General features: G+C 42.3%; 2 protein-coding genes across 5 annotated transcripts in view; both read left to right on the forward strand.

Moving 5' to 3' along the window:
• Window positions 1-4: 4 nt before the first annotated feature.
• On the forward strand, window positions 5-13,913 carry CHMP5 (charged multivesicular body protein 5). Its single transcript, XM_061425930.1, has 8 exons — window positions 5-92; window positions 932-1,036; window positions 2,442-2,488; window positions 4,867-4,960; window positions 5,090-5,161; window positions 9,490-9,598; window positions 11,965-12,077; window positions 13,214-13,913. Exons 1-8 carry the CDS (start codon window positions 24-26, stop codon window positions 13,262-13,264), a joined length of 660 nt encoding a protein of 219 aa, XP_061281914.1. The 5' UTR covers window positions 5-23; the 3' UTR covers window positions 13,265-13,913.
• A 10,774-nt stretch (window positions 13,914-24,687) lies between these two features.
• The window catches only part of NFX1 (nuclear transcription factor, X-box binding 1), a 67,958-nt gene continuing 66,919 nt past the window's right edge, over window positions 24,688-25,726 (forward strand). For 2 of the 4 annotated variants that reach the window (XM_061425914.1, XM_061425915.1), the window contains exon 1: window positions 24,688-25,012. In XM_061425914.1, coding sequence (XP_061281898.1) covers window positions 24,988-25,012 — 25 coding nt within the window. In that variant the 5' untranslated portion in view covers window positions 24,688-24,987. The remainder of the gene's footprint in view (window positions 25,013-25,726) is intronic. The other 2 variants (XM_061425916.1, XM_061425917.1) reach the window with 2 other exon arrangements.

Here is a 25,726-nt window from a genome sequence, read left to right on the forward strand (position 1 = left end):
GGTTTTCTTAGCGGCCGCCCAAGATGAACCGATTCTTCGGGAAAGCGAAACCCAAGGCTCCGCCGCCCAGCTTGACTGACTGCATTGGCACGGTGGGCACTTAGACTTGCTAATTAGGCTCAGGAACCCCGACACCCCTTAACCCGTCCACCCCCGACTTCGGCGTCGATTCCTGGCTCCCAGGCCCATTACACCTTAGCTCTCTCCACCCCACTTTCGTTCCTGTTACCAAGTCATTGCTGACGCCACAAACCAGGGACCCCTAACCCATCATTGCTTAACCCTACTTGCGCCCCACCCCCTCTGGTGCTCAGCGCCGCGTCCACTCGCTGTTAACTTACCTGGTCACCCCGACCAGCCATAGGCCCAGACACCCTTCCCACCTCATCCAGCCCTACTCCTCCCTCCTCTTCCGTCCCTCATCCTTCTCCGACGTCAGGAATCTCGGCTTGATATCCTAGCTCAGTATATCTGTAACCCAATCCTGGATCTGTTACACAAAATTCAGAACTCTAGCCCCTGTCATTAGGCCACCACCTTTTATCCAAGTGAATAGCGTTAGCTCTACAGCCCTAGCCGAGGTCCATTGGGCAGTAACTCATTTCACACACTTTCTGATTGAGCACTCTGCTGGCCTAGTCTCCAATTCTTGGGAAATTTCGACTCAGTCGAGTGATTCTCAAATTCTTTTTCTGCTCAAATACTTGAATACGCCCCTGGAATATTAGAATCTAGCGGGGTGGAATAGTTTAAACCCCGCCCCCCAGGATTTCTGAGAATCCCGCCGTCCCACAATTAGGAATTGCTGTTTTCAACCATCACCATATGCTCTTGTTTTTCCTTTCTTCCTCTATGTTCTTTCCTCTCCTACCACTTTTCATGTCAGTGTATTGCAGTAACTACTACTGCCTTTTATGTTTTTCCGCTGAAGGTGGACAGCAGAGCAGAATCCATTGACAAGAAGATTTCTCGGCTGGATGCTGAACTAGTGAAGTATAAGGATCAGATCAAGAAGATGAGGGAGGGACCTGCAAAGGTAAGGTAGACAGCTCCTGCAGAAGTTGTGACACCTTGATTTGAGTACCTGTGGAAGTAGAGCCTGGTGGTAAGGGCTGGTGAGAAATATAGAAGAGATGCTCACAGTCTGGTAAAGGGAAAACATATGTGATGGTGTGTCCTTCAGGGAGGAGAGTTTGCAGCCAGATATGAGAGGAAAACTGGGGCTTGACCTGTTGGAGAGATGTTGATCACACCCAGAAACATGTATGTGGGAATTAGCATATTCTACTGAGAAGGTGGCAATCTGGACAGGCTGGGCCTGCTCAGACTAATGAGTTGCTTGGCTGGTCAGGTTAGGTAACTATAATAGATGGTTAAGGAATAGCATGTTGGGGAAAAGTACTAGTATTCTATTAATACCATCACTACCTACTAGCTGTGACCTTTATAAAGTCACTTAATTTCTTCCTTTCTTCTTCTGTTAGGAAGAAACATAGAGTGGTGTATGTAAGTGCATGGATTTGAGCTGCTTTTTCCCCCCCACCCCATCTCTGTAACTTATTAAGCATTTAAGTGAGAGCAAGTTACTTAGCATCACTCAACCTCAGTTTTCCAATCTGTAAAAAGAGGATAATATCTACTTTATAGTGTGAGATTGAACAAGGTAATTCATGCAGCCTATGTCAAGGTAATTCATAGCACTATGTCTAGTACGTAGAAACAGTCAGTAAATGTTAGGTATTATTATCATCTGTGAAGTAATAATACCTGCTTTTCTGTCTTCATTGGAGGAGACAAAGTGATGTATGAAACAGTATAGAAAGCGAAGTGATCAGAGGATTTTCTCTGCCATCGTAGTTGGATGGCATGAAGTGAAGAGTAACCAGAGGCAGGACAGCCCACCTAGGCTTGAGGAGATGAAAGCCTAAACCGTGGTGGTAGTCATGAGAATGACATGAGAGGAATCAGTTTGAAAGTGAGTTCGGAAATCTAACACAATGACAGTGCATGAGGAGATAACAGGAGAGGAAAGGTAAGGTCGGTGTAACAGTTTTCAGCCTAGAGAAATGAGAGACTGGTGAGGCCGTTGTTAGTCATTTCCAAGATGATAGCAGGTTGAAGAGATTGGGCATGGTGAGTTTGAGTGGATAGCAGACTGTCCAAATTTGGAATCTCTCTAAGGCACCTGAATATACAAAATTGGCCCTCTTGGAGTAGAAATAATATGCCCTAGAAAAGGGAATGTACTGAGTTGTTGGGTGAAAAGACTGAGGTGGGCTGGAGCTTAGAGCCTGCTTGGGGGGGTAAACAGTCTGGGAGCCACATGTCTACTGCTTTGAAGATGAGAGGAAGTAGGTATGTGAGTTTGAGGATATGGGAGGTTTCTTTGACTATTTGTATATTTTCTACTTCCATTCATTAAAATCTATTTTTCTTCCTAGAATATGGTCAAGCAGAAAGCCTTGCGGGTTTTAAAGCAAAAGCGGATGTAAGTTCTATAAGTATAATCTCCTTTCCTCTAACAGGTTTAACCAAAAGGGAAATGGTCTTCCATTCCTTTAGATTTTCATACCATTTTATAAGGGCTTCCCAAGTGGCACGGTAGTAAAGGACCCACCTGCCAGAGAGGTAGACATAAGAGATGGGGGTTCAATTCCTGGGTTGGGAAGATCCCCTGGAGGAGGGCACAGCAACTCACTGCAGTATCCTTGTCTGGAGAATCCCAGGTACAGAGGAGCCTGGCAGGCTGCAGTCCATAAGGTCGCAAAGAATTGGACACAGCTGAAGCGACTTAGCATGTATGCACCGCTTTATAAGCATTCTTCAGTTAACTGCAAATTTCATTTACACATACACTTAACTAGAATTTCTCCCCCTGCATGTTCAGCAACATCTGTTGCACCACTGTCCATTTAAATAGAACTTTTTGCTGTGGTGGGAGATGTTTTCTATCTGTGCTCGTCAGTACAATAGCTGTTAGCTATGTGTGCTTATTGAGCACTTGAAACATGGCTAGTATGACTAAGGAACTCAAGGTCCAGTTTTATTTAATTTTAACAATTTAAGTAGCCATGTATGTCTAGTGGCTTCTGTATAGACTTCCCAGATCTGTAGAGTTTGATTCTCCCATTTATGTAATTAGAATGTGCCTTTTAAAATTTCATTTGTTTGCCTGTAAAATTGGGAAACCTAAATATTTGTTCCCTCCTTTCAGAAGATTTAGCAGTCCTTAATTTGTTTTAGGTGACTATGTCCCAGTGTTTGAGCAGAAACCCAACATTATCTTTGGTTCTTAACCTTGTGGGCTCTCCAGCTGATGAGACCTTCTGCAGGAGTGCAGAGGTCAGGTGGAATCAGCTGATAAAGAGCAGAAAGATATTGGTATCTCTATTCTTGTTTACAAAATGACTTCTTACAAAACATCAGATACCATCTTACTCCTTTTAGATTAGACAGAGTTATAAAAAGAAAATTATGATGCCTAGAGCAATGAAAGTGTGTAGTAAAACTTACCTCCTAAATTGGTAGCATCGCAATTTTTTAATTTAAAAATTTTTATAAAAAAAAAATAAAATTTATTTTTGGCTGCACCAAAAATAAATAATAAAACAAACACCAAAAAGGTCTTTGTTACTTTGTGTGGGCTTTCTCTAGTTGCAGAGAGTGGGGGCTGCTCTTCCGTGCAGCGTGTGGGCTTCTCACTGCAGTGGCTTCTCTTGTTGTGGAGCACAGGCTCGAGGCATGAAGACTCAGTAGCTTCAGCTCGCAGGTTCTAGAGCAGTGACTCAGTACTTGTGGTGCATGGGCTTAGTTGCTTCACAACATGTGGGATCTTCCCGGATCAGATTTTAAACCTAAGTCCCCTGCATTGGCAGGTGGATTCTTATCCACTGGGCCACCAGGGAAGTCCAGCATTGCAATGTTTAAGTAGCTTTTTTTTTTTTTTTTTTGATAAAAGAATACATGTTCATTGTGGAAACTTGGCAAGTACTTAAACATGAGTAGAAGAAAAGAAAATTCACCAAGATTCCTATTGCCAGAAATAACCACCTTTAAAATGTTAATTTCTTTCTCTGCTTGTGCATACATGGCATATGTGCATATAATCTTTTAGAAGAAAACAAATGGCATGTATTATATCAGTTATCCTTTTTACTTAATGCTGTATCACAAGTATTTTTGTCCCTCCAAATATTTTTTGGAAACATATTTTTTTAATGTTGTGATAATATTCCACCACCATTTGCCTGCATCATTGATCATTTTTCTTCTGCTTGAATGGTTAGATGGTTTTCAAATACTGTATAAAGAGTATAGTGATGTAAGTCTTTGAGATAGTATTATCAGTTGATATAAAACTTCATTAAAAAAAAAATAGTTGGAGTGCCAGGCAATATATTAGGTTAGATAGATTACCTATTTATGGATACAAGATTAATAAAATACAATACCAGTCCTCAAGCAGTTCAGTCTACTGGAAAAAGTTTCACTGTATATACGAAGAACCTTAAATATAGTCTTGCTCCTTCCCCCTAAGAATTCCACTTCTGAGAATTTAGCATTGGAAATAATCTAAAACATAAAAACATATATTAAAACATATATTCTTAGCAATGTAGAAAACAGCAGTAATAATGTTAAGCGGAAAATAGTGTTATAGTTACAGAACATTCCAAGGAAGAAAATTGGAGGAACGTCAAATGATGTTTGTTTAAGATGGATTAAATTGTTTTTCTCATTTTTTCTGTGTGTGTGTTAAGGTTTGTTGTTGTCTTTAAGAAGATTCTTTTATCTAGCATTAAAGATACTTTTTTCCTGAAGAGTTCTATCTGCCTCACATTACCGTTTTCATTTGACTCTGAAAAGGTACGAGCAACAGCGGGACAATCTCGCCCAACAGTCATTTAATATGGAGCAAGCCAACTACACCATCCAGTCCTTGAAGGACACCAAGACCACGGTACTCCCAAAGCACTTTTTCCCACGGTGTCATTTTATTTTTGTACTCCTGTGCTCTTTTTCCTATAGTTTCTAAAAGACAGTTAACCATCATGGCCAAGAAATGGTATGTTCTCTTTGCTTTTTTTAGGTTGATGCTATGAAATTGGGAGTAAAGGAAATGAAGAAAGCATACAAGCAAGTGAAAATTGACCAGATTGAGGTGAGATGTGTGCTGGTTTCTGTAAGAATGTACACTGGTTTCTCAAAGCACCCAAATGAATATGTATGTGATGGGAAGAGCCCAGGAGAGGGATGGAATCTTGGGCCTCCCGTTTACTAATGGAGTAACTTTGGGAAAGCGTCAAAGGTCCTCACTGTTAACCTAAGGATCCTAATACCACATGCAGTTATTATGCTGCTGCTGCTGGTGCTAAGTCACTTCAGTCATGTCCAACTCTGTGCGACCCCATAGACGGCAGCCCACCAGGCTCCCGAGTCCCTGGGATTCTCCAGGCAAGAATACTGGAGTGGGTTGCCATTTCCTTCTCCAGTGTATGCATGCATTCTGTCGTTTCAGTCGTGTCCGACTCTATGCGACCCTATGGACAGCAGCCCACCAGGCTCCTCTGTCCACAGGATTCTCTAGTTATTATGAGGGTGAAATAAATGATCTGGTGTATCTAAGTGCACAATGCCTGGCACATAATAAACACCCAGTGAATAAACGCCCAGTTTCCTTTTACTACTAACTCATTTAATGATTTTTAGTCTTGTTGCCTCAATTATAAAGTAGTGATGTTGCTGTTCATCTCCCAGGATTGTCCCCAAGTAACACTTGGGACAATATGTATATTGACAATATATATAAAGTGCTTAGCATGGTTCTTGGTATAGAATTGGTTCCCTTTTCTAGTAATTCTCTCTAGATTCCCTGCCCACCCCCACCCCCAGTTTTATTGAGATACACTTGCTATAGAATATAGTGTAAGTTGAAGGTGTACCGTGGGGGTGATTTGAAATACATAGTGAAATGGTTACCACTGTAAGATCACCTCACATAATTACTATTGCTTTTGTGATGAGAATATTTAAGGCTTACTTTCCTAGCAACTTTCAAGTATTGTTAAATATAGCCACCATACTGTACTTTAGATCCCCAGAACTTAGTCATCTTCTTTTTTTAAGGTTATATTTCATTTATAGTTATTGTAAAATATTGACTGTTCCCTGTGTTGTGCAATATATCCTTATAGCTTATTTATTTTATACATAGTAATTTGTGCCTCTTAATCACCTCCCCCCATCTCTTTAGGTTTTTAATAATAATGTCCCTAAAATTAGCACTTCTTTTTGGAGATCCTGTTTTAGCTGGGGTGGCGAGCCCTAGGAGCTTGGCATCTCTTAACTCTGTCAGTTGAGCAGCCCAGATGGCAGACGGGATTAGCAGAGGGAGTGGTGATGGTCAGAGGAGAAGGCGTTTCTGCACATATGATAGTGGTCTTTCCCCCTAAACACTAAGTAGAATGTCTCTTTCTAAGAGGGCAGGGACTCAGTTTTGTTCACTATTCCGAAGTGTATTCCCAAGTGCCCCAAACAGTGCCTGGCCTTCGGTTTACTTAATGGTTGGTGAACAAATGAAGGAGAGGCTATTCAGTGCCATAAAGCGGTTTTGCCCCATTTAATCAGGGTTTGTTAGTTGAGTTCTTATTGTGTCTCCAGCATCTTACTGCTTCTGCACAGTGTTCCCTGATAGTTCCAGTCTTAAGTGAAGGTGTTCTTCCTATCTTGCTGTTTTCCAGCACCCCTCCTTATACTAATGCTGGGACCCTCTCTAATCCTCCACCAGTTTCTGCTTCCAAGAATTTAGGCTTAGTGACAGAGATTCACTGAGAAAAATGTTCTGAGTATGCTTGCCTTATTTGTATCATATTATTTGATAATCAAACACAGTGAACTGAATTTTATTTTCTACTTTCAGGGTTCCTTGTGTTTTAATTAGTGCTGTTTAATGAACAAAATAGAAATTTTGGTATTTTTGGTTTTCTCTCTGTTTCTTCATCTTTCACTTGTGGTTGTCTGGCTGTCTCCCCACCTGGTTTTCCTTCTCCTGTCCCCTAATACAGTGGTCCCCAACCTTTTTGGCACTAGGAACCAGTTTTGTGGAAGACAGTTTTTCCACAGACTGTGGGGTGGGCAGTGGGTTCAGGATGATACAAGCACATTACATTTATTATGCACTTGATTCCTATTATTATTACATTGCGATCTATGATGAAATAATTATACAGCTCACCATAATGTAGAATCCATGGGAGCCCTGAGCTTGTTTCCTGCAACTTTTAGATGGTTCATCTGGGGGTTTTGATATGAGTCTGCAAGCAATTGATTTATTATGGTCTTTGTGCAGTCAAACTTCTCTTCTAATGATACTCTGTATTTGAAGCCACTCGCCAGCCCTAGTGTCACCACCTTAGCTCTACCTCAGATCATCAGGCATTAGATTCTTATAAGGAGCGTGCAACCTAGATCCCTTGCATGCACCGTTCACAGTAGGGTTCATGCTCCTATGAGAATCTAATGCTGTTGCCACTGATCTGACAGGAGGTAGAGCTCAGGCAGTAAAGTGAGTGATGGGGAACAACTAAAAATACAGATGAAACGTCGCTTACTCACAGCTCACCTACTGTGAGGCCCAGTTCCTAACAGGCCATGGACCAGTACTAGTCTGTAGCCTGAGGGTTGGGGACCCCTGCCCTAATAGACTTGCTTGCATAATAGGTGGAGAGCCCGGTTCTTTCTTAACTTTTTTGATGTGTTTGGGTGTGTGTCTTTGACTGGGCTGGATAGTTTGAATCCCATTTGTTTTCCTAAAATATTTTACTTGAAAAGCATTTTTATTGTTTTCTAGCGCTCATTTTGGAGAAGGAAATGGCAACCCACTCCAGTATTCTTGCCTGGAGAATCCCAGGGATGGAGGAGCCTGATGGGCTGCCGTCTATGGGGTTGCACAGAGTCGGACATGACTAATGCGACTTAGCAACAGCAGCAGCAGTGCTCATTTTAAAACTTTGCCTCTACATGTGTGTTCTCCTATTTCTTTTTTATTTCCCAGTTTCTGTGGTCCAGTCTAGTGCTTGTATTTGTTTTGCATTGCTTTTGTTTTTGCAGAATTGAACCTGCTAATTCTTTGTGATGATTTTTTTCCTGTGCCTATCCTGGAATCTCTTGCTAGAAATCCTACTCTTTCTAATAGGATTATAAGATCCTATTAGATATAAAAAATTTCAGATCACTCTGAAATTTTGGGTGACTTACCTTGATATGTAAAAGTCTAAAATAAGTTCAACTTGATTAGTTATGTTATTTTCACCCTCTTAATTACTGTTTCAGCCAGTGCTGCTCTGTGTAGCAGACTGTTAAAGTATATGCAATGTGGTAGTTTGGTACTTGGAAACAGAAAGCATTTTCTTTTTAAAAAAGCATTTTCTTCCATTTTATTTTCTAACCTTTATATGGAAAAACTAACCTCTAATTTGGGGGTGAAGAAGGAGTTTTTTAAATGTTTTGCATTGCTCTGGAAATTCTGAAGAATAAGCAGTGTTGATTTAGAACCTCTGCATTATCAGCAAGAGTCCATTCCCCTCTGTGTGGAATTTTTAGCATATGAAAAACATTGTTCTGCACATCCTTAACAGACAATATATAATATTAAGTGTTTAGTGTTTGACACATATTATGACATATGTTATTACAATAAATCATTACCTATGAAGAATGGCTATTAATAACCTCATTTTATAGATGAGCAAATTAAGCCTAAGAGACATTACTTTTATTGAATATGAAATAAAACTTTTGAATATTGAATAAAACTTTAGCTTGGTTATGTTTAACCACAGTCTGCTCTTCTTAGCATTGTACTAACTGCCCTTTATTATGCTGGACCACTTCTCAAATGGGTTTTACATTCTTTGTGGCCCTTTAGTAGTTTCCTAGTTAAGTACAGACAGATTATTCCCAGATAATTTATGCCCTCAGTCAATTTTTTTCACCAGCCTTGTCTCAGATATCCAGCCTATCCTGAATCCACTTCTGTTTCGCCATGTAGGGTGGGCCCAGTACAACTTTTTGTACTATCCAGTTGTTTCTGCTACTGCTTCCTTGCCCTCCACAGTGCAGTCAGTTTTTGGCTGACTCGAGAAGCATGATTTGCTTGTATCAGTTACCCTCTTTCCTCTTAACTTGAAGATTTTTGATAGTATAAATGTTGCTTGATTTCCTGTTTCAAGCAAACTTTCTCTAAAGAGAGAGATGGGCATCTCTTCTTGCAATAGCAGTTTGATTTTCCACGAAGCATCTTAAATTCAAATGCGAGGTTAGTAGTTCTGTTCTTTATTTTTCAAGTTTATGTTTTTACCACCAAAAATAGGGGAAGGTTATGTGGTCCATGGCTTATTTCTAAGATTCAGGGGAGAGAATAGAGACAGGGGGTAGTTAAAGAAAAATGGTAAGAATTGAATAAAAATCCTGTCATATATATTTTTGTAGGATCTCCAAGACCAGCTAGAGGATATGATGGAAGATGCAAATGAAATCCAAGAAGCACTGAGTCGTAGTTACGGCACCCCAGAATTAGATGAAGATGACCTCGAAGCAGGTAAGTTATAGGAAAAGCAAAGTATATGTAGCCTAGCTTCTGAAAGGAACAACTGTCAGGGATCTTTTCTCCTAAGCAATAGAGAAAATTTCTATGAGGGTTCCCTGAAAGTTTGTCTATGGTACAGGCTCTGGGCACAGAGCTTGGGCGGCAGCCAATCAGACTGGCATACCTCACCAACTCTGAGGTGGACAAGCTCTGAAGGAACATCCGGGCAAAGGCCTCTGCTGACCTGATGCTTGGTAACCAAACACTGTCATTCCCTGCCATTTTCCTTTTGATTTTTTTTCTCTTCATTTTCCTGCATGAGTCCTCTTCCTCAGAACAGTAAAGCTGATCAAGAAACAGTAGTTGGCAGATACTGATACTTGGTGTGCATCAGTTACTATATGCCAGGCCCTGTGTTAGATGCTGGGGATTCAGCATTGAAGAAAACAAACACCATCCCTGCACTCCTGAACCTTCTCCTCTAGTTTCTAGTAAGAAACTGCATGAGTTATAAGAGCACAGACTGATGGGAAGAAGTAGTATGGGGTACCATAGGAACATAGAGGAATCCAACCTATTTGGGAGTCAGGGACGGCATACGACCTGAAGGATTAGCAGAGGTTAGGAGAAGGCGATGGCACCCCATTCCAGTACTCATGCCTGGAAAATCCCATGGACAGAGGAGCCTGGTAGGCTGCAGTCCATGAAGTCGCAAAGTCAGATACCGCTGAGCGACTTCCCTTTCACTTTTCCCTTTCATGCATTGGAGAAGGAAATGGCAACCCACTCCAGTGTTCTTGCCTGGAGAATCCCAGGGACAGGGGAGCCTGGTGGGCTGCCGTCTATGGGGTCGCACAGAGTCGGACACAACTGAAGCGACTTATAGCAGCAGCAGCAGCAGCAAGATGAAGTGGAAGGGGTTGTTAAGAAGTGGCCTCACGGAGAGTTGTTTAGAAACTGTTGCTGTAGTCCATTTAAGACATAATGGTGCCTGAAACTAAGGCGGTGGCAGCAGAGACAGGGAGAAATGGACATACTGAAGAAATTTTAGAAGGTTGAATGGACAGGACCTAATGATTGATTGATTGATTGATTGGATGTAGAGAGAGAGGGCGGAGAAGGCAATGGCAACCCACTCCAGTACTCTTACCTGGGAAATCCCATGGACGGAGGGGCATGGTGGGCTGCAGTCCATGGGGTCGCTAGGGGTCGGACACGACTGAGCGACTTCACTTTCACTTTTCACTTTCATGCATTGGAGAAGGAAATGGCAACCCATTCCAGTGTTCTTGCCTGGAGAATCCCAGGGACGGGGGAGCCTGGTGGCCTGCCATCTATGGGGTCACACAGAGTCGGACATGACTGAAGCAACTTAGCAGCAGCAGCAGCAGAGATAGAGGGAGATGTCAAAGATGTTTGTCAGTTTCTAGCATGAGTAACTGGGTTTTCTGTTGGATGATTGTCCTGTCCCATTACTACTACTTTATCTCCATGTTCTTGTTTTAACTATAACCTCCCCTGCCCCTTCTCTCCTCCCTACCCCGTTTATTTCTGTTTTCTTATTTCTCATCTTGGGTTTCCTCTGATGAGTTTCTGCCTGCTATTGCTATTCCCCCTGGTCACTTCCAACTTTGCCATAGACTTACTTTTAAAGCCTGATCTCATGTCATGGTCACTCCTTTTACAACAATCTCATGCCTTCTCTCACTGGCTGTTTTCATCAGTAAATGGAAAATAATTTTTTACATTTGTATTGTCAGGATTTTCTAATTTGAATTGGCCTACTAATAACTATACAGTCTTCTCATGAATACTAGGGCTTTATAAACCTGTGGGAAATAGTTGTTTTAATTTTTGTTTTTCATGGACTTTTACCACCCCAGTTTCCTTGAAATAGCCATCTTTTATTTTGAAAATAGAAATTAATAATCCCTTCTCTGTTTTTAAATTTTCATCTTATTTCAAATAATTTGGCTGACTTTCTTAACATTAACTGCCAATTTTCTTTTTCTTAAATTATTTATTTTTTTAATGAAAGAAATTTTTTTTGGCTGCACTGGGTCTTCATTGCAGCGCACAGGCTCTTCATTGCTGAGTGCGGGCTTTCTCATTGTACTGAACAGGAGCTACTCTAGTTGTGGCGCACAGGCTTCTCATTGTGGTGGCTTCTCACTGCCAGTCACGTGGGCTCAGTAGTTGTGGCACATTGGCTTAGTTGCCCTGTGGCGTGTGGAATCTTAGTTCTGAGACCAGGGATCAAACCCATGTCCTCTGCATTGGCAGACGAATTTCTTAACCACTGGGCCACCAGGGAAATCATCCCTAGCCTCCAATTTTTTTGCTTACATTTTTTTGACATGTTGACTGTTTCAACTTAGAGTTGGATGCACTGGGCGATGAGCTTCTGGCCGATGAAGACAGTTCTTATTTGGATGAAGCAGCAGCTGCACCCGCAATTCCAGAAGGTGTTCCCACTGACATGAAGAACAAGGTGAAAGCTTTTTCTGTTCATAATTTCTGTGCAAAATGGTAAAGACTTTATGCCTAATCATCAGCCTGGGAATCTAAAAGGTATTAAGTAAGAACAAGGAAAGACTCTGTCGTTATTTTGGGAACCCTTTAAAGCCCAGTTTTCCTACAATGGACTGTGGTTGGTCTTCCCCTACTTTACCCCCCGTTCCTCCTTGAGCCTGGAGTTGTCTTAATCTTTTTCTACTGCCCATGCCATCCACACCACTCTGACTTCAAGGTGCCAGGTGCATATGTTGTTTTTTCTCAGCATTCCTGAAATAGTTTTTATTAACACTACCATAGCACATCTTTTTAAATCCCTGGTAACAGGTTCCTGAAGCATGTATGTTATTTCCATGTTTAGAAGATCACAGATTCCTGATTTAAATGCGCTATTGAGCTATGGTTTCTGAATTGATAGTCTGCCTGTGGGTGCATGCTTAGTCGCTCGCTCAGTCATGTTTGACTCTTTGCGACCCCATGGACTATGGCCCACCAGGCTCCTCTGTCCATGGGATTCTCCAGGCAAGAATACTGGAATGGGTTGCCATTCCCTTCTCCAGAGGATCTTCCTGATCCAGGGGTCAAAGCTGGGTCCTCCTGCATTGCAGGCCGATTCTGTCTGAGCTACCAGGGATGCCCAGTCACTCCTAGAAGTCTGTAGTAAAGTATGATATGGCAGTGACTCCTGTCCTGGGGCACCACTCCTTTGAGGATTGGTGAGGCTACAAAAGACATTGGTTCACTTTAGGGACCAGAGTGAAAGTGGGAATCTGGAGGCAAGTGCTCACTCCGCAGCCTTTACTCTGGACACTCCTTAACTCCTGGATACTCGCAGCCCCCTCTCCCCTTTCAAGGTTTACTCTTAAATTTCTCTCTCTCACTCTTCCCTTACTCTTCAGAGTCATCCCTTTTGATCCCTTGCATTTCTTTTCCTGGTTTATCACTTGCTACTTTACCTCTCTTGAAAAAAAGGTTGTTCTCATCTTAGTGAGATTTTTGTTTTCATTGATTAACCACTTGGAAATGAATTTTGACCACTAAATGTTTGAAATCAGTTTTTTTTTTAAAGTCAGTTGGAGAATAGTGACACTGAACAATTCTTTCTTTTCATAGGATGGAGTCCTGGTGGATGAATTTGGATTGCCACAGATCCCTGCTTCGTAGACTTGCATCATTCAAGTACATCGTGTAAAATAAATGCATATTCTAGGACTGGGGAATATTTATCTTTCCAAGTTTGCCATAACAGATTTAGGTTTCTTTCCTTTCCTTGGAGGAAAAGTTAATTATTTTACTTTTTTTTTTTTCCCGATAAGAGACTCGTTGCTTGGAGGAGGCTTTCTTTATACTAAATTTTTATTCCTTTTCTTTTATGAAAGACTAACTTACTTAAAATTATCATTGGATATGTCTGTCTTAATTCCTTAATAATAATTTTGAAATAAAACCAAGGAAATGGAAATCTTTTAAGTTCTGTGACAGCATATCTCCACAATCTCAGATTGACCTGATAAATTGATGGCAAAGATGAGAATGGTGGCACTATCCATATTATGATTCAAAACCATTTTCTCTTGTGGTGTTATAGGTTGGTTAAAGTGATGGCCTTTCTGGGTGAGTTTTCTTGTGTCTTGTGAGTAAATCATTACTGTGTCCAGTATTGGAATGGAATTATCACTACTGTATCATGGGTGGATATTTTGATTCTGTGGTTCCTGCAGTATTACAGCTGACTTGTAATCAGTAATGAATATTTCTTGATATTTAATGTATAGGACATTTATTTATACTCAATAAATATTTTTCAAAAGGATATTATTTTAATAATACTACCTCCGCTTGAAACCTCCACTACAGAAACCAAATTTAATATAATCTTAATGTCAATTCAGCTTAAAAACTACAGAAATCAAATTTAACTGGCAGCATTGTGGTGCTGTGGTTGATCCCTAGCCTTTTTGACACCAGGGATTGGTTTGGTGGAAGACAGTTTTCCCATGGGGGCTGGGGTGCTGGGATGGGTGGTTTCAGGATGATGCAAGCACATTATATTTATTATGCATGTGTACTCAGTCGTGTCTGACTCTTTGCAACCCCATGAACTGTAGCCTAACAGGCTCCTCTGTCTATGGAATTTTCCAGGCAAAGAATACTGGAATGGGTTGCCATTTCCTCCTATTCCAGGGGATCTTCCACACCCAGGATTTGAACCCGAGTTTCTAGCATCTCCTGCATTGGCAGGTGGATTCTTTACCAGTGCATCACTATTTATTGTGCCCTTTATTTTTATTATTAGTAAAGCAACTCCACTTCAGATCATCAAGTGTTGGATCCCAGAGGATGAGGCCCTGGTGTAGAGGAAAGAGCAAGGAGCAATCCAGGCTTGGGCCCTGGGTCTGCATCTAATAACTCTTAAGTAGCCTTGTCACACCTCTCAACTTCTATTTCCTTACTAGTAAAATCATGCTTACTTCATGAGGCTTTTGTGAGTAATAATTGAGTTAATTGTCTTGAGTACTTTGTTAACTGCCAAAGGTATTACTAACAGTATGAGGAATTATTAATAATAAATTAATAATTATTAACATTAAAAAACAGGGGTTGGGAGTTCCTTGGTACTCCAGTGGTTAGCACTCGGAGCTTTCACTACCATAGCCCTTGATACAGTCCCTGGTCAGGGAACTAAGATCCTGTGCAGCCAAAAAAAAAAAAAACCCAGGGGCTTTATTCCTTTTTGGGGAGGTGCCTGGAGTGCTGCAGCAAGTCCAAATTCTCGCCAGATTTCAGGGTCTTAAATGACCCATTCTCCCTTCTGCCAGCCTCGCTGGGGGCTTCACAATGTCACTTGCACCAGCCTTTCGTGTGTCAGCAAATCAATAAACATTTTTTGAACACCAGCTCAGCAGAGTATACCAACCCAAGGGATGCCAAGAACAGTCACAGCTCCTTTCTCACAACTTCACTGTCTTGTTATAGGTGAGAATGGAACACGGATGTTACCCTTTCCCACCCCCACCAACCTCACACTTGCAGAAACCTTCCAGTGGCACAGACATTACACTATTCATCATTACCTTCTTGAAACCTTCCTTGGCTTCCTGACTGAGAAGTTCTCACTCAGCCCTTTAAATATTTCTTCATTGTCGTTCCTGTCTTGGGCTTCTTAGTCTTCATAGTTTCCCTGAGATACCTCATGCCCATGATTTTAACTATTACCTATGAACTAATGACTCAAAATAACTCACTAACTTCAACCCCTTTACTTATTCTTATTTTCAATTCTGGGTATTCCTAATTAAATGTTCTACCACTACCTAGAACCTAACATCCAAGTTAAGCTCATTACTTTGAGCTCACACTCAGTCCACATTCCTGCTGTATTGCATATCTTGCCACTGTTCAATCTCTGACCCATATATTGCCAGTTTTAATGAGTGATATTTAGTCCTCCAGCTAGACTTCTTTAGTACATTGGATACCAGTGAACAATCATTCTATCAAAATCACTCTTCCCTTGGCTTTTGTGATGGTACTCTCTCTGGTTCTCCTGTTCTGACTATTCCACTATTCCTTCCAAGACTGCTGTCTGAAATCCTCAGCTTTCCAGCCCTGTAATTTAGTGTTCCTCAGGAGTCTAGCCTTTATCCACCATACTTGTCTGCTCACTTATATTTAATAATAATCTCAACTATTCTCATGGCTTTAACTGTGGACTTAGAAGGCTATACAAATCTATACTTGTATCCCTGGTCTTGCCCCGGAGTTTCAGAATCCTATTTATATCCAGCTATCGCCTGACAGTTATTTGGATGTTCTAGAAGCCCACAGACACTTTACATTCAAATGGCCAAGACACCCATGGTCTCTCCCCCCAGACCTGACTCTCCCGTTTTGTGTGCCTCAACTAATGGAACCATTATCCTCCATCATTCAAAACAGAAAGCTCTTGAGTTGTCCTTGATGCCTACATTTTGCCTCATCCTACATATTCGATTATAATTATTAAACCCTGCTTTTAACCCCTTAAGTGAAAGTGAAGTCGCTCAGCCGTGTCCGACTCTTTGCCACCCCATGGACTGGGGCCTATGAGGGTCCTCCGTCCATGGGATTTTCCAGGCAAGAGTACTGGAGTGGATTGCCATTTCCTTCTCCAGGGGATTTTCCCGACCCAGGAATCGAACCTGGGTCTCCCACATTGCAGGCAGACGCTTTACTGTCTGAGCCACCAGGGAAGCCTATGTTTCTCAAATCCAATCCCTCCTTTGCTCTCGCAGCTGTCTTTGGCTTGGACACCCCTCACGTAGTCTTTCCAAATAAATGACCTGCTTTCGCCTCTTGCATAATTTCACTTCCTGAGTCCATTCATCACACATAGCTGTACTGATCTTTCTAAAATACAAATCTGACCATATCATTCTCTTAAAGTCATGGTTCCTGACACCTCCAACAAGACATAAAAAGCTGCCTCTGAGTTGGCCCCTGTCTCTCAGTAATGGTTTATTGCGTAGTCTCTTCAGAACAGAATTCTCTTTCATATAGAGTAGCAGTCCCCAACCTTTTTGGCACCAGAAACCAGTTTGATGGAAGACAATTTTTTTTTTTCCCACGGACAGCATGGGGTAGGGGGGATGATTCAAGTCCATTACATTTATTTTTCACTTTATTCCTATTATTATTACATTAGCTCCACCTCAGATCATCAGGTGTTATATCCCAAAAGTTGGGGACCCCTGATTTAAAGAACTGCCTCCCTGATTACAAATGAGTGATTATTGTGAAAATACCAATTAGAGTAGCCCTACTTTTATTTCTCTCCTATGGGAGTGTGCCGGGAGCCAGCATGAGGAACTCCACCCATGGCAAAGGTCATGAGGAAGGAGGCTTGGCATATGCAAAGGCGGGATCAAGCCTCAGGAGTCCCCCTGGAAATTCTCGAGCATCTACCCCCAAAACCAGAGTCTGCCTACTTTACTGCTTTGTGCTCTCACCTACTCCTCTGACAGTCACGGGGAGGGGGTGTGGGGGCAGCGGGGGGCTATCCCCAACCACCTTTTCTCTGAAGGAAATCAACTTAGATCTCTAGCTAATTAGCTTCCTGGGCATAATAGGAGTGTTTCAATCCAAACCCCTCAGATGGCTCTCTAACTTGCCTGACAGGCTTACCCAGACTCCTACAGCTATGCATATGATTGTTAACAGTCTCCCAACCGCAAGAGGCACAGGAAGCTTAAGATATTCAAATAGTATAGAGCCTCTGGGAGAGTTAGAAATTGTCAGAATAGAACTAATAGAAGATTTCATGGTTGAGCCAATGCTTGCTGCCAAGTTTCCACATCCCCTGTATTGTATCCTTGGAAGTGTATTAATTAATATAGTTGGTATGTAGAAAAAATAAGTAGTGGCCTTGGTGTTAACAACTTTAGACCCTTAAGGTAATAAATTCTTTCCTTTGTTGTAATCCCACTGCACCTTTGCCCTATAGGAATGCAACTTTGTCTAACACCTTCGGAGGATGGCACCAAACTTTAAATAATTACTCTTAGAGAAAATAAGTCTTATGGTTCACAAACCTTTGTCAGAGTCATAAGATGTTAACAGGCCTTCTGGCCAGAAGATGATGTAAATCACCTAAACCATTTGTATATGATAAATTTGCAGAAAAGAAAGCCTGGTTTCGATAAGAATCAAAGACTGCTGACTCTGCAAGATTTCACACCCCCTATTATCCTCTATGTGCAACTTAGGGTATAAAAGCCCCTGTTGAAAATAAAGCTACGGGCCTTGCTCACCGAAGCTTGGTCTCCCCATGTCGTTCTTTTTCTCACCTTCTGGCTGAATTCCCATCTGGAGCGTGGAGGCTCGCCAAGCCTACTAATTTTGCCTGGGCTTCTAAGATCTGACCGGGGAGGCTTTAGTGTCTCCTCTCCTTCAGGAGAACGGGAGGACGCCTGCAGCCTACATAGGTGGCACAAATTCCTTGTCTTGGGATTTTATTGGTTTTCCACGTAAACCAAGTTATTCAGCCTCTTTTCTCCACTGAATTTTCTCACTGAGCTATCCCTATTTAATCACTCTTTATATTTCTAATTAATACTTAATCAAGCTATTAATTCCTGATTGCTGACGCCATGCCCCCTTCGAATTCCCTGGATCCACCAGGGCTGGACCCTGGTAGGAGTGGTCTTGTAACCAGGCTCTGCCTATTGAAGTTCATCTCCCAAATTTTATAAATGGAAACTAGGGGAAATGCTTCCTTTTAAATCTATCTGTCTACCTACCTACCTACCTACCTATATATATATATCAATCTGATAAGTTTGAGATATTGAGTCTAGAGAGTAGCCAAGAGGCAGAATGAAAGAATCCTCATGCCACTGAGCCCTGACTTCTGATCCTTGAGATTCTCAGATGGCTCCAAGTCTCTGCAGCTCTTCCTTTAGTTCTGTGAGCTGAGAATTCTGCCAACAAACCCCCTTTTCTGTTTAAACTGATTGGACATGGGTTCCTGTCACTTGCTAGTAAGAGTCCTGAAAATTTTCTCTGTAGCATCTGCTTGTTATGCTCTTAATAACTGTTTCTAGTTCCCCTGAATCTGCCATACAGTCATGATTCCCTACCTCTGCTGATATAGTTTCTCCTCCCTGGAGCTGTATGTGAGCAATGGGCTCATGTGCCCTTGGCACAGAAAGTCAAACTGACAGCAGGTATTGGCAGCAAAATCAGGGTTTATTGCAGGGCCAAGCAAGGGAGTGGGAGACAAGCCTCAGATCCATTCCAGCTTGATCTTTGAGTTCCTTTTTAAGGGAGAAGAACAAAGAAGCTGGGGTTAGTCATCATTTTGTTGCATTTTTTTTGGCTGTGCTGCATAGCATGTGGGATCTAGGAAGCATGATCTTAAGCACTGGACCACCAGGGAAGTCCCTTGTGACAGGTCTTAACTGTAGTTTCAAAAGTCAGGATACCTATGGTTTATGAGTCTCTGGTCTGGTGGTCCATGACCTGGTGGGGTGGGGGCGGTGGGGTCTATTGGCTCACTTTACCCTGGAAAAACAACCTGAGTCTGTATGTTAATGATGTTATCGACAACATCAATTTTAGTCATCTGACTCTGGTTGAATAGTGTTCAGTTAGCACGGGATTGAGGTCAAAGGGAACAATACAGAAACAAGGTTTTGGATAGAGAGGTTAATCATAAACTCAGTAGGGGAACTGGAGTCGGTTTCAGAGGTCCCTTAACACCTTTGTCATTCTCCTAATTCTTGCAGTACTGGAAAAGACCAAAAGCAAGGCCCTGGTCTTTGTCAATCCCAGTGAATTTATCTAAGTGGAGAGGATGAATGCTGTGGTAGAGGGCCCTCTGGTGGTCACTGCTGTAGTTCCCACCAATTAGCATCACTGTCAGTATCTTACCTGTTAACCATTACAAGCAGAATTGAGGGCAGATGGTCTCCTTACATTGTAATCTAGTAGCTCTGGGAGTTTAACAATGGTGGAGGAGATTGGAAGATCCAATAGAGAGAAGTTTGGCACTTCTACCCTTTATTATCCATATCCCTTAGTTTTCTTTTTATACATTCTCTTATCACTTAAGGCAGGCTTCCATGGTGGCTCAGTGGTAAAGGGTCCGCTTGGCAAGCAGGAGACTCGGGTTCAGTCCCTGGGTTGGGAAGATCCCCTGGAGAAGGAAATGGCAACCCGCTCCAGTATTCTTGCCTGGAGAATCCCAGGGACGGGGGAGCCTGGCAGACTATAGTCTGTAGGGTTGCAAAGAATCAGACATAACAGTGAGTAAACAGCAGCAGCAGCATATCACCTATGGCAGCGGTCCCCAACCTTTTTGGCACCAGGGACTGGTTTTATGGGAGACAGTTTTTCCGGGGAGGGGGGTAGGGGGAGGTGGAATAGTTTTGGTTTTAACCTGCTGCTACTTCCTGCTGTGTGGCCTGGTTCCTGACAGGCCATGGACTAGTGGCGACCGGGGATCCAACCTAGGGAGCTTGTCTGTATGTTTGTTTTATTGCTGCCTGAGTCCTATCCCACAGGACATGTATCATGTAATACATCTAGATACAGTGTAGGCACCTGAAGTTTTAAAAGCTCCCCAGGTGTTCTTGTGTGTAGTCAGTGAACCACTGCCCCAAGGGTGCCTGATTAGGCAGAACCTGTTTTCAGCAGTCTGATGCCATAAATTTCTGCAACAAAGAGATAGGCAGTAAATGATTGCCCTAAGGCAGAGTTTTCATCCAGAGGATGAGTTGGGAAGTATTATGTTCTCCTCTGTTCTTTGGAAGAGTTTTTGAAGGATTGGTGTCGATTTTTTTAACATTTGGTAGAATTTACCCCAGAAGCTATCTGGGGATAGCTTTTGTGGGACATTTTTAAAATTATTACCAATTCAGTCTCTACTTGTTATAGGTATCTTTAGATTTTTTATTTATTTTGAGTCTTTTGATAGTTTGTGTATTTCTAGGAATTTTTCTGTTTCATCTAGGTGATCTGATTAGCTAGCGTGTGTGTGTGTGTGTGTGTGTGTGTGTGTCACTCAATCGTGTTTCTGTCAGTGGGGTTCCCAGGCAAGACTACTGGAGTGGGTAGCCATTCCCTTCTCCCAGGGTTCTTCCCCACCCAGGGATCAAACCTGGGTCTCCTGCATTACAGGTGGATTCTTGACCATCTGAGCCACAAGGGAAGCCCATTAGCTAGCATACACTTGTTCATAGTATTACCTATGCTTCTTTTTATTTTCATAAGCTGGGGAATAATGTCCCTTCTTTTATTCCTAATTTTAGTAATTTGAATTTTCTCTTTTTTTGTTTTTCTTGGTCAGTCTAGCTAAAAGTTGATCAATTTTTATGGTTTTGGCTAATGAGTCAACTTTGTTGATTTTTTGCTGTTGTTTTTTTCTATTTATTTCATTAATTCCTGCTCTTTTATTATTTCTTTCCTTGTACTTGTTTTGGTTTGATTTGCTCTTCTTTTTCTAGATCCTTAAGGTAGAAGATTAGGCTTCTGATTTGAGATCTAATTTATTAATAAATTTTTTCAGAGCAGTTTAGGTTCACAACAGAATTGAGCAGGGAGTATGGACAGTTCCAGTATATGCCCCTGTCCCCACACACGCACAACCCCCCTACTATAGACATCCTGCACCAGAGTGGTACATTTGTTACCACCCATGAACCTACATTGACTCATCACCCTCAGTCCATGGTTTACATTAGTTTACTTTTGGTGTTGTACCCTCTATTGGTTTTGACAATGTATCCACTATTATAGTACCATGCAGAATTATTTCTCTTCCCTAAACATTCTCTGTGCTCTGTCTCTTCATCCTTTCCTGCCCTCTAATACCTGGAAACCACTGCTTTTTTTTTCCCACTGTCTCCATAGTTTTGCCTTTTCCAGAATGTCATATGTAATCGTGGAAAACATACAGTATGTGCTTTTTCACATTGCCTTCTTTCACTTATTATCTGCATTTAAGTTTCCTCTATGTGTTTTTCATGGCGTGATTACTCGTTTCTATTTAGTGCAGAATAATTTCCCATTGTTTGGATATCTTTTTTAATGTAAGTATTTATAGCTATAAATTTCCATCTGAGTACTGCTTTTGTTGCTTGTCCTAACTTTGTATGTTGTGCGAAGCAGTGTCTGTATAGGAAAGGCAAGATAAATGCTTGCTTACTTCCATTTGTTTACGAGTTTGGGGAATAATGAGTGGGTTCTCTAGTATGCCAGTTATGAACTATTGACCTTCAGTTCCAAATTTATCCTTTTTGCCTGCTCTGTGGAATGGATTTGGGCACTTTAAATATTTATCCTTTACCAGCTGGCAGGTATTAAGCTTTGTCAGTAGAGGGAAATAGAGAGATAGGGTTGGACAGGCTAAGGTGCTGTGGGCAGCTTCCCCAGCGTCTGGTTCCTGTACCTGGTTCTTCAGTGTATAGTGGTCAAAAGCCAGCAACTTCTCCTGGCACCCTCCTCAAGTGGTTTCTAGGAGAGTGCCTCTTGTGAAACACCTCCCCATGAATGGCTTTCCCCAGCACCATATAAGGTAGATTTCTGACCACTTCCATGCAGCACCACAGCAGCTTCCCTATCTAGGCATCACAGGCACATCCCTTCTAACCAAGTCTGCACCTCAGCTCTGGGATGATTTTCACTGGACAAAGTCTTCAAAAAAAATTAAATGAAACCTTCCCTGATCAAATTACTGTATGGTTCCTTCCTTCTACTTGACTCGGACTAATACAACTGGTAATTTCTGTAGGGGACAGTAAGGTTTTTGATGAACTGTCAAAATTAAGGATTTATGTTCAATAAAGGAATAAATTAATGGATGTAAGAGAAGGCAATTGAAATGTCTAAAACTGACAAAACATACAAGTCTTGTATATCTACAAAGTACAGAAAACCATCAGCAAGAAAAATACAGCAACCCCAACAGAGAAACGGCAAAGGATGTGACTAAGCAATCTAAAAAAACTGAAAAAGTCACTAAGAAATGTTCGGACTCAGTAATCAGATAAACTCAAATTAACAAACAATGAGATAGCACATCATGACTTTTGGTTTAGAAAACATTTGGAAGCTGGATGAAGGTTGTCTCAAATATATCTTAGATCTGCTCTCTCCTCTCAATCACATTTGCTGTGGCTCTAGTTCAAAGCCACCATCATCTTCCATATTAGCATAATAGAAAAATGTAAATTTTCTCCCCACTTCTATTTTTGCTCCCCTAAAATTCACTCTTCCCCTGGGAGTATGAGAAATCTTTAAGGGTAATTCAGATACTGAAACTGAGTGCCCCTAAAACCAAGTTCCCTTACCCAGTTTATGATTAATCTCTCTATCCAAAACTTTATTCAATTTCTTGTGTCCCCTCTGACCTCAATCCTGTGCTAACTGAACACTAATCAACCAGAATCAGAGGACTAAAATTGCTGTTGTCAATAACATTGTTAATGTACTAAAATTACTATTATATATCATTAAATACAAACTCAGGACAAGCTTAGCTCCCCAAGCCATGGACCACCGAGCCAGACACTTGTAAACCAGAAACGTTTTGACTCTGGAAACTATGATTAGGAAATGTCACAAGATGATGATTAATTCCAGCTTCTTTTATCTTTCCCTTTAAAAACAAAAACTAACTCAAAGACCAAGTTGGAGTGGATCTAAGGCTTGTCTGTCACACTCTTGCTTGGCGCCCTGAAGTAAGCACTGTACTTCACCAAAGCCTGGTGTCAGTGGACCGACTTTGCTTTGCTTTGCATTGCATTGCATGAGCAGACCTGTGTTCAGTTTGTTAACAGTACCATTCTTTGCTTAGAACCTTTTAACTTCCTGTTGCTCTTGGAATAAAATCCATTATCACGTGATCTAATTACCTTCCTCCAGTTTCATATTGTGCCACTCTCCTTGCTCATTGCTCTCCAGCAAATATTTCAATAACTTTAACACTTCGAGCCCTTTCCTTCCTCCATAGCTTCTGCACCTGCTTCCTTCTGCTATTCCCTCTGAATCTTCACATAGTTGATCATTCTCATCTATCCTTCTACTCAAAGAAGGCTGGCCACCTTTTCTGGAGCGGAACCTAGTAAGTCACTGTTACCCTGCTTATTTCTTTGACAACCCAAATCACCAGTTTGTAAATAAACTTAGTTTCAAAATATTTTTTATAATTATTTTTGGCCACAGGGCCGTCTTTCCTTCCTGCACCTTCCATTGCTACACCTGGGCTTTCTGTTTGGGGGAGGGTGGGGCTGCTCTCTTACTTCATTTGCTTGGGCTTCTCATTGCAGTGGCTTCTCTAGTTGCAGAGCACAGGCGACTAGGGCACACCAGCTTCAGTGGGTGCAGAACTCTGGTTCAGTAGTTGTGGTGCATCAGCTTAGTAGCCCAGAAGCATGTGGGATCTTCCTAGACCAGGGATCAAACCCATGTCCCCTGTGTTGGCAGGTGGATACTTAACCACTGAACCACCAGGGAAGTCCCACATTACTTAGATTTAACGTTCCCTGCTAGTCAATGCACTTCATTGAAGGCAGGGACTTGTTTGTCTTTTTCACATTAACCTCCAGCAGTTAAAGCAATGCCTAAAAGTATGCATTAGACTGTGAATGAATGACTCTTATTTTGTGTTCTTGGGGAAGTCTGGAGCAGTGAATTACTTTACAAATGCAGATGCTTAACACTTAAGTACTGTGTTCTCTTTAGTAGAGCAACAGCAAAACACACAAATGAAAAAATTCCACACACTGAAAACATTTTGTACTTAAAAAATAATCAGTACCCCCAAACCTACCCCCTCTCACATTGAGTCCCTCTGTATCTACTTTAGTATTGTCATCTGCCCTTTCAAGTCCTTTATCATTTCTAATAAATGGGTTTTTGTTTCTAAACTGATTTGTAAGAGCCTTTTATCGTTTGTTTTGCAGACATTTTTTCCCCTTTCTGCCTTTTGACTACTTCGTCTTTGTTTTAATCCTAAATCTGATCCACGCTAGTAAATAGGTGCGGTCTGACCTGACTCCAGAAAATCAGGCGAGGCTGGTTGGGTGGGAGGGTTAAAGGACACGGTAGCAGTAGAGAACAGTGACTCTCAAAAGGAAAACAACTATTGATTGTGCAAGACCGGGCATGCTTACCCTCCCGGGATCTTGGCTACCTACAGCTACTAGTACCCTGCTTCAGCCCGGCGCCGGGCGCGTCTGTTTGACGTCACCGACGCTCCGCATAGTTGACTCAGGCCGCGCAAACTCCGTGGCCGTCTACCGCGCGCGCAGAAGCGAGTTTTCTCGCGGCGCCGGAAGTCCAGAGCACATGACCGGGTGACAGCGCTCGCTGGGCTGCAGGGCTCGCTTTAGGTGTTGCGGCACGGGATGGCGGAGGCGCCTCCTGTCTCAGGTACTGTACCGGCCCTCGCAGGACTGGGCCCCTTTCGGGGAACGGAAATTGAGTCAGTGACGAGTCCTAGGGCACCGGCCATTCGTATCGCGAGAGTGGCACGTACAGGGGTTGGGGATAGTGGCTCGGAAGGGCCAAGCCACGCGCGTTGTGCGTCCGAGGTCTTAACCATCCTTGGTTGGTGATGAAGCCCGGCAGCTGGGTTTCCTAGGAGAGTCGGTTTGTCCCGCTGAGTCGATGCGGGTGTCCCGCCCTCTCCAGGGCTCTTCCCGGCCTTCCTGGGGCAGTGATATCCCTCAGGCGGGCGTCGGCCCGTGACGGTGGCTAGCTCTCGACGCGCGGCGGGATTGCTCGCTGTGCTTGATATGCATTCGTGCGTCCTGGGGCAGCAGCGCGGGCGCGAGCCGAACACTCGTGGTTTCCAGTCTCAGCTTGCCATGAGCTCGCAATGTGAAGTCTCGTTTTCTTCATCTGTGATTTGGGAGTAAATAAGTCAATTAGTCTGAAGGTTCCCGCCGCTACTGTACGTGTTACACAATTGTTAGCTTACTTCCCCTCCCAGAGTTGTCTCAATGTGTAGAGACAGCCTCATATGGCTGTTAATGTAACACGATTTCCAGTTACTTCAGGGTACCTTATATCTTTGTTTTCCCAACTCTTTGGACAGTGACGGAAAAGGAGCATTTTACATAGTGATCTCAGCGCACACAAATA

The sequence above is a fragment of the Bos javanicus genome, chromosome 8 (genome assembly GCF_032452875.1).
Source record: "Bos javanicus breed banteng chromosome 8, ARS-OSU_banteng_1.0, whole genome shotgun sequence".
Classification (NCBI taxonomy): Eukaryota; Metazoa; Chordata; class Mammalia; order Artiodactyla; family Bovidae; genus Bos; species Bos javanicus.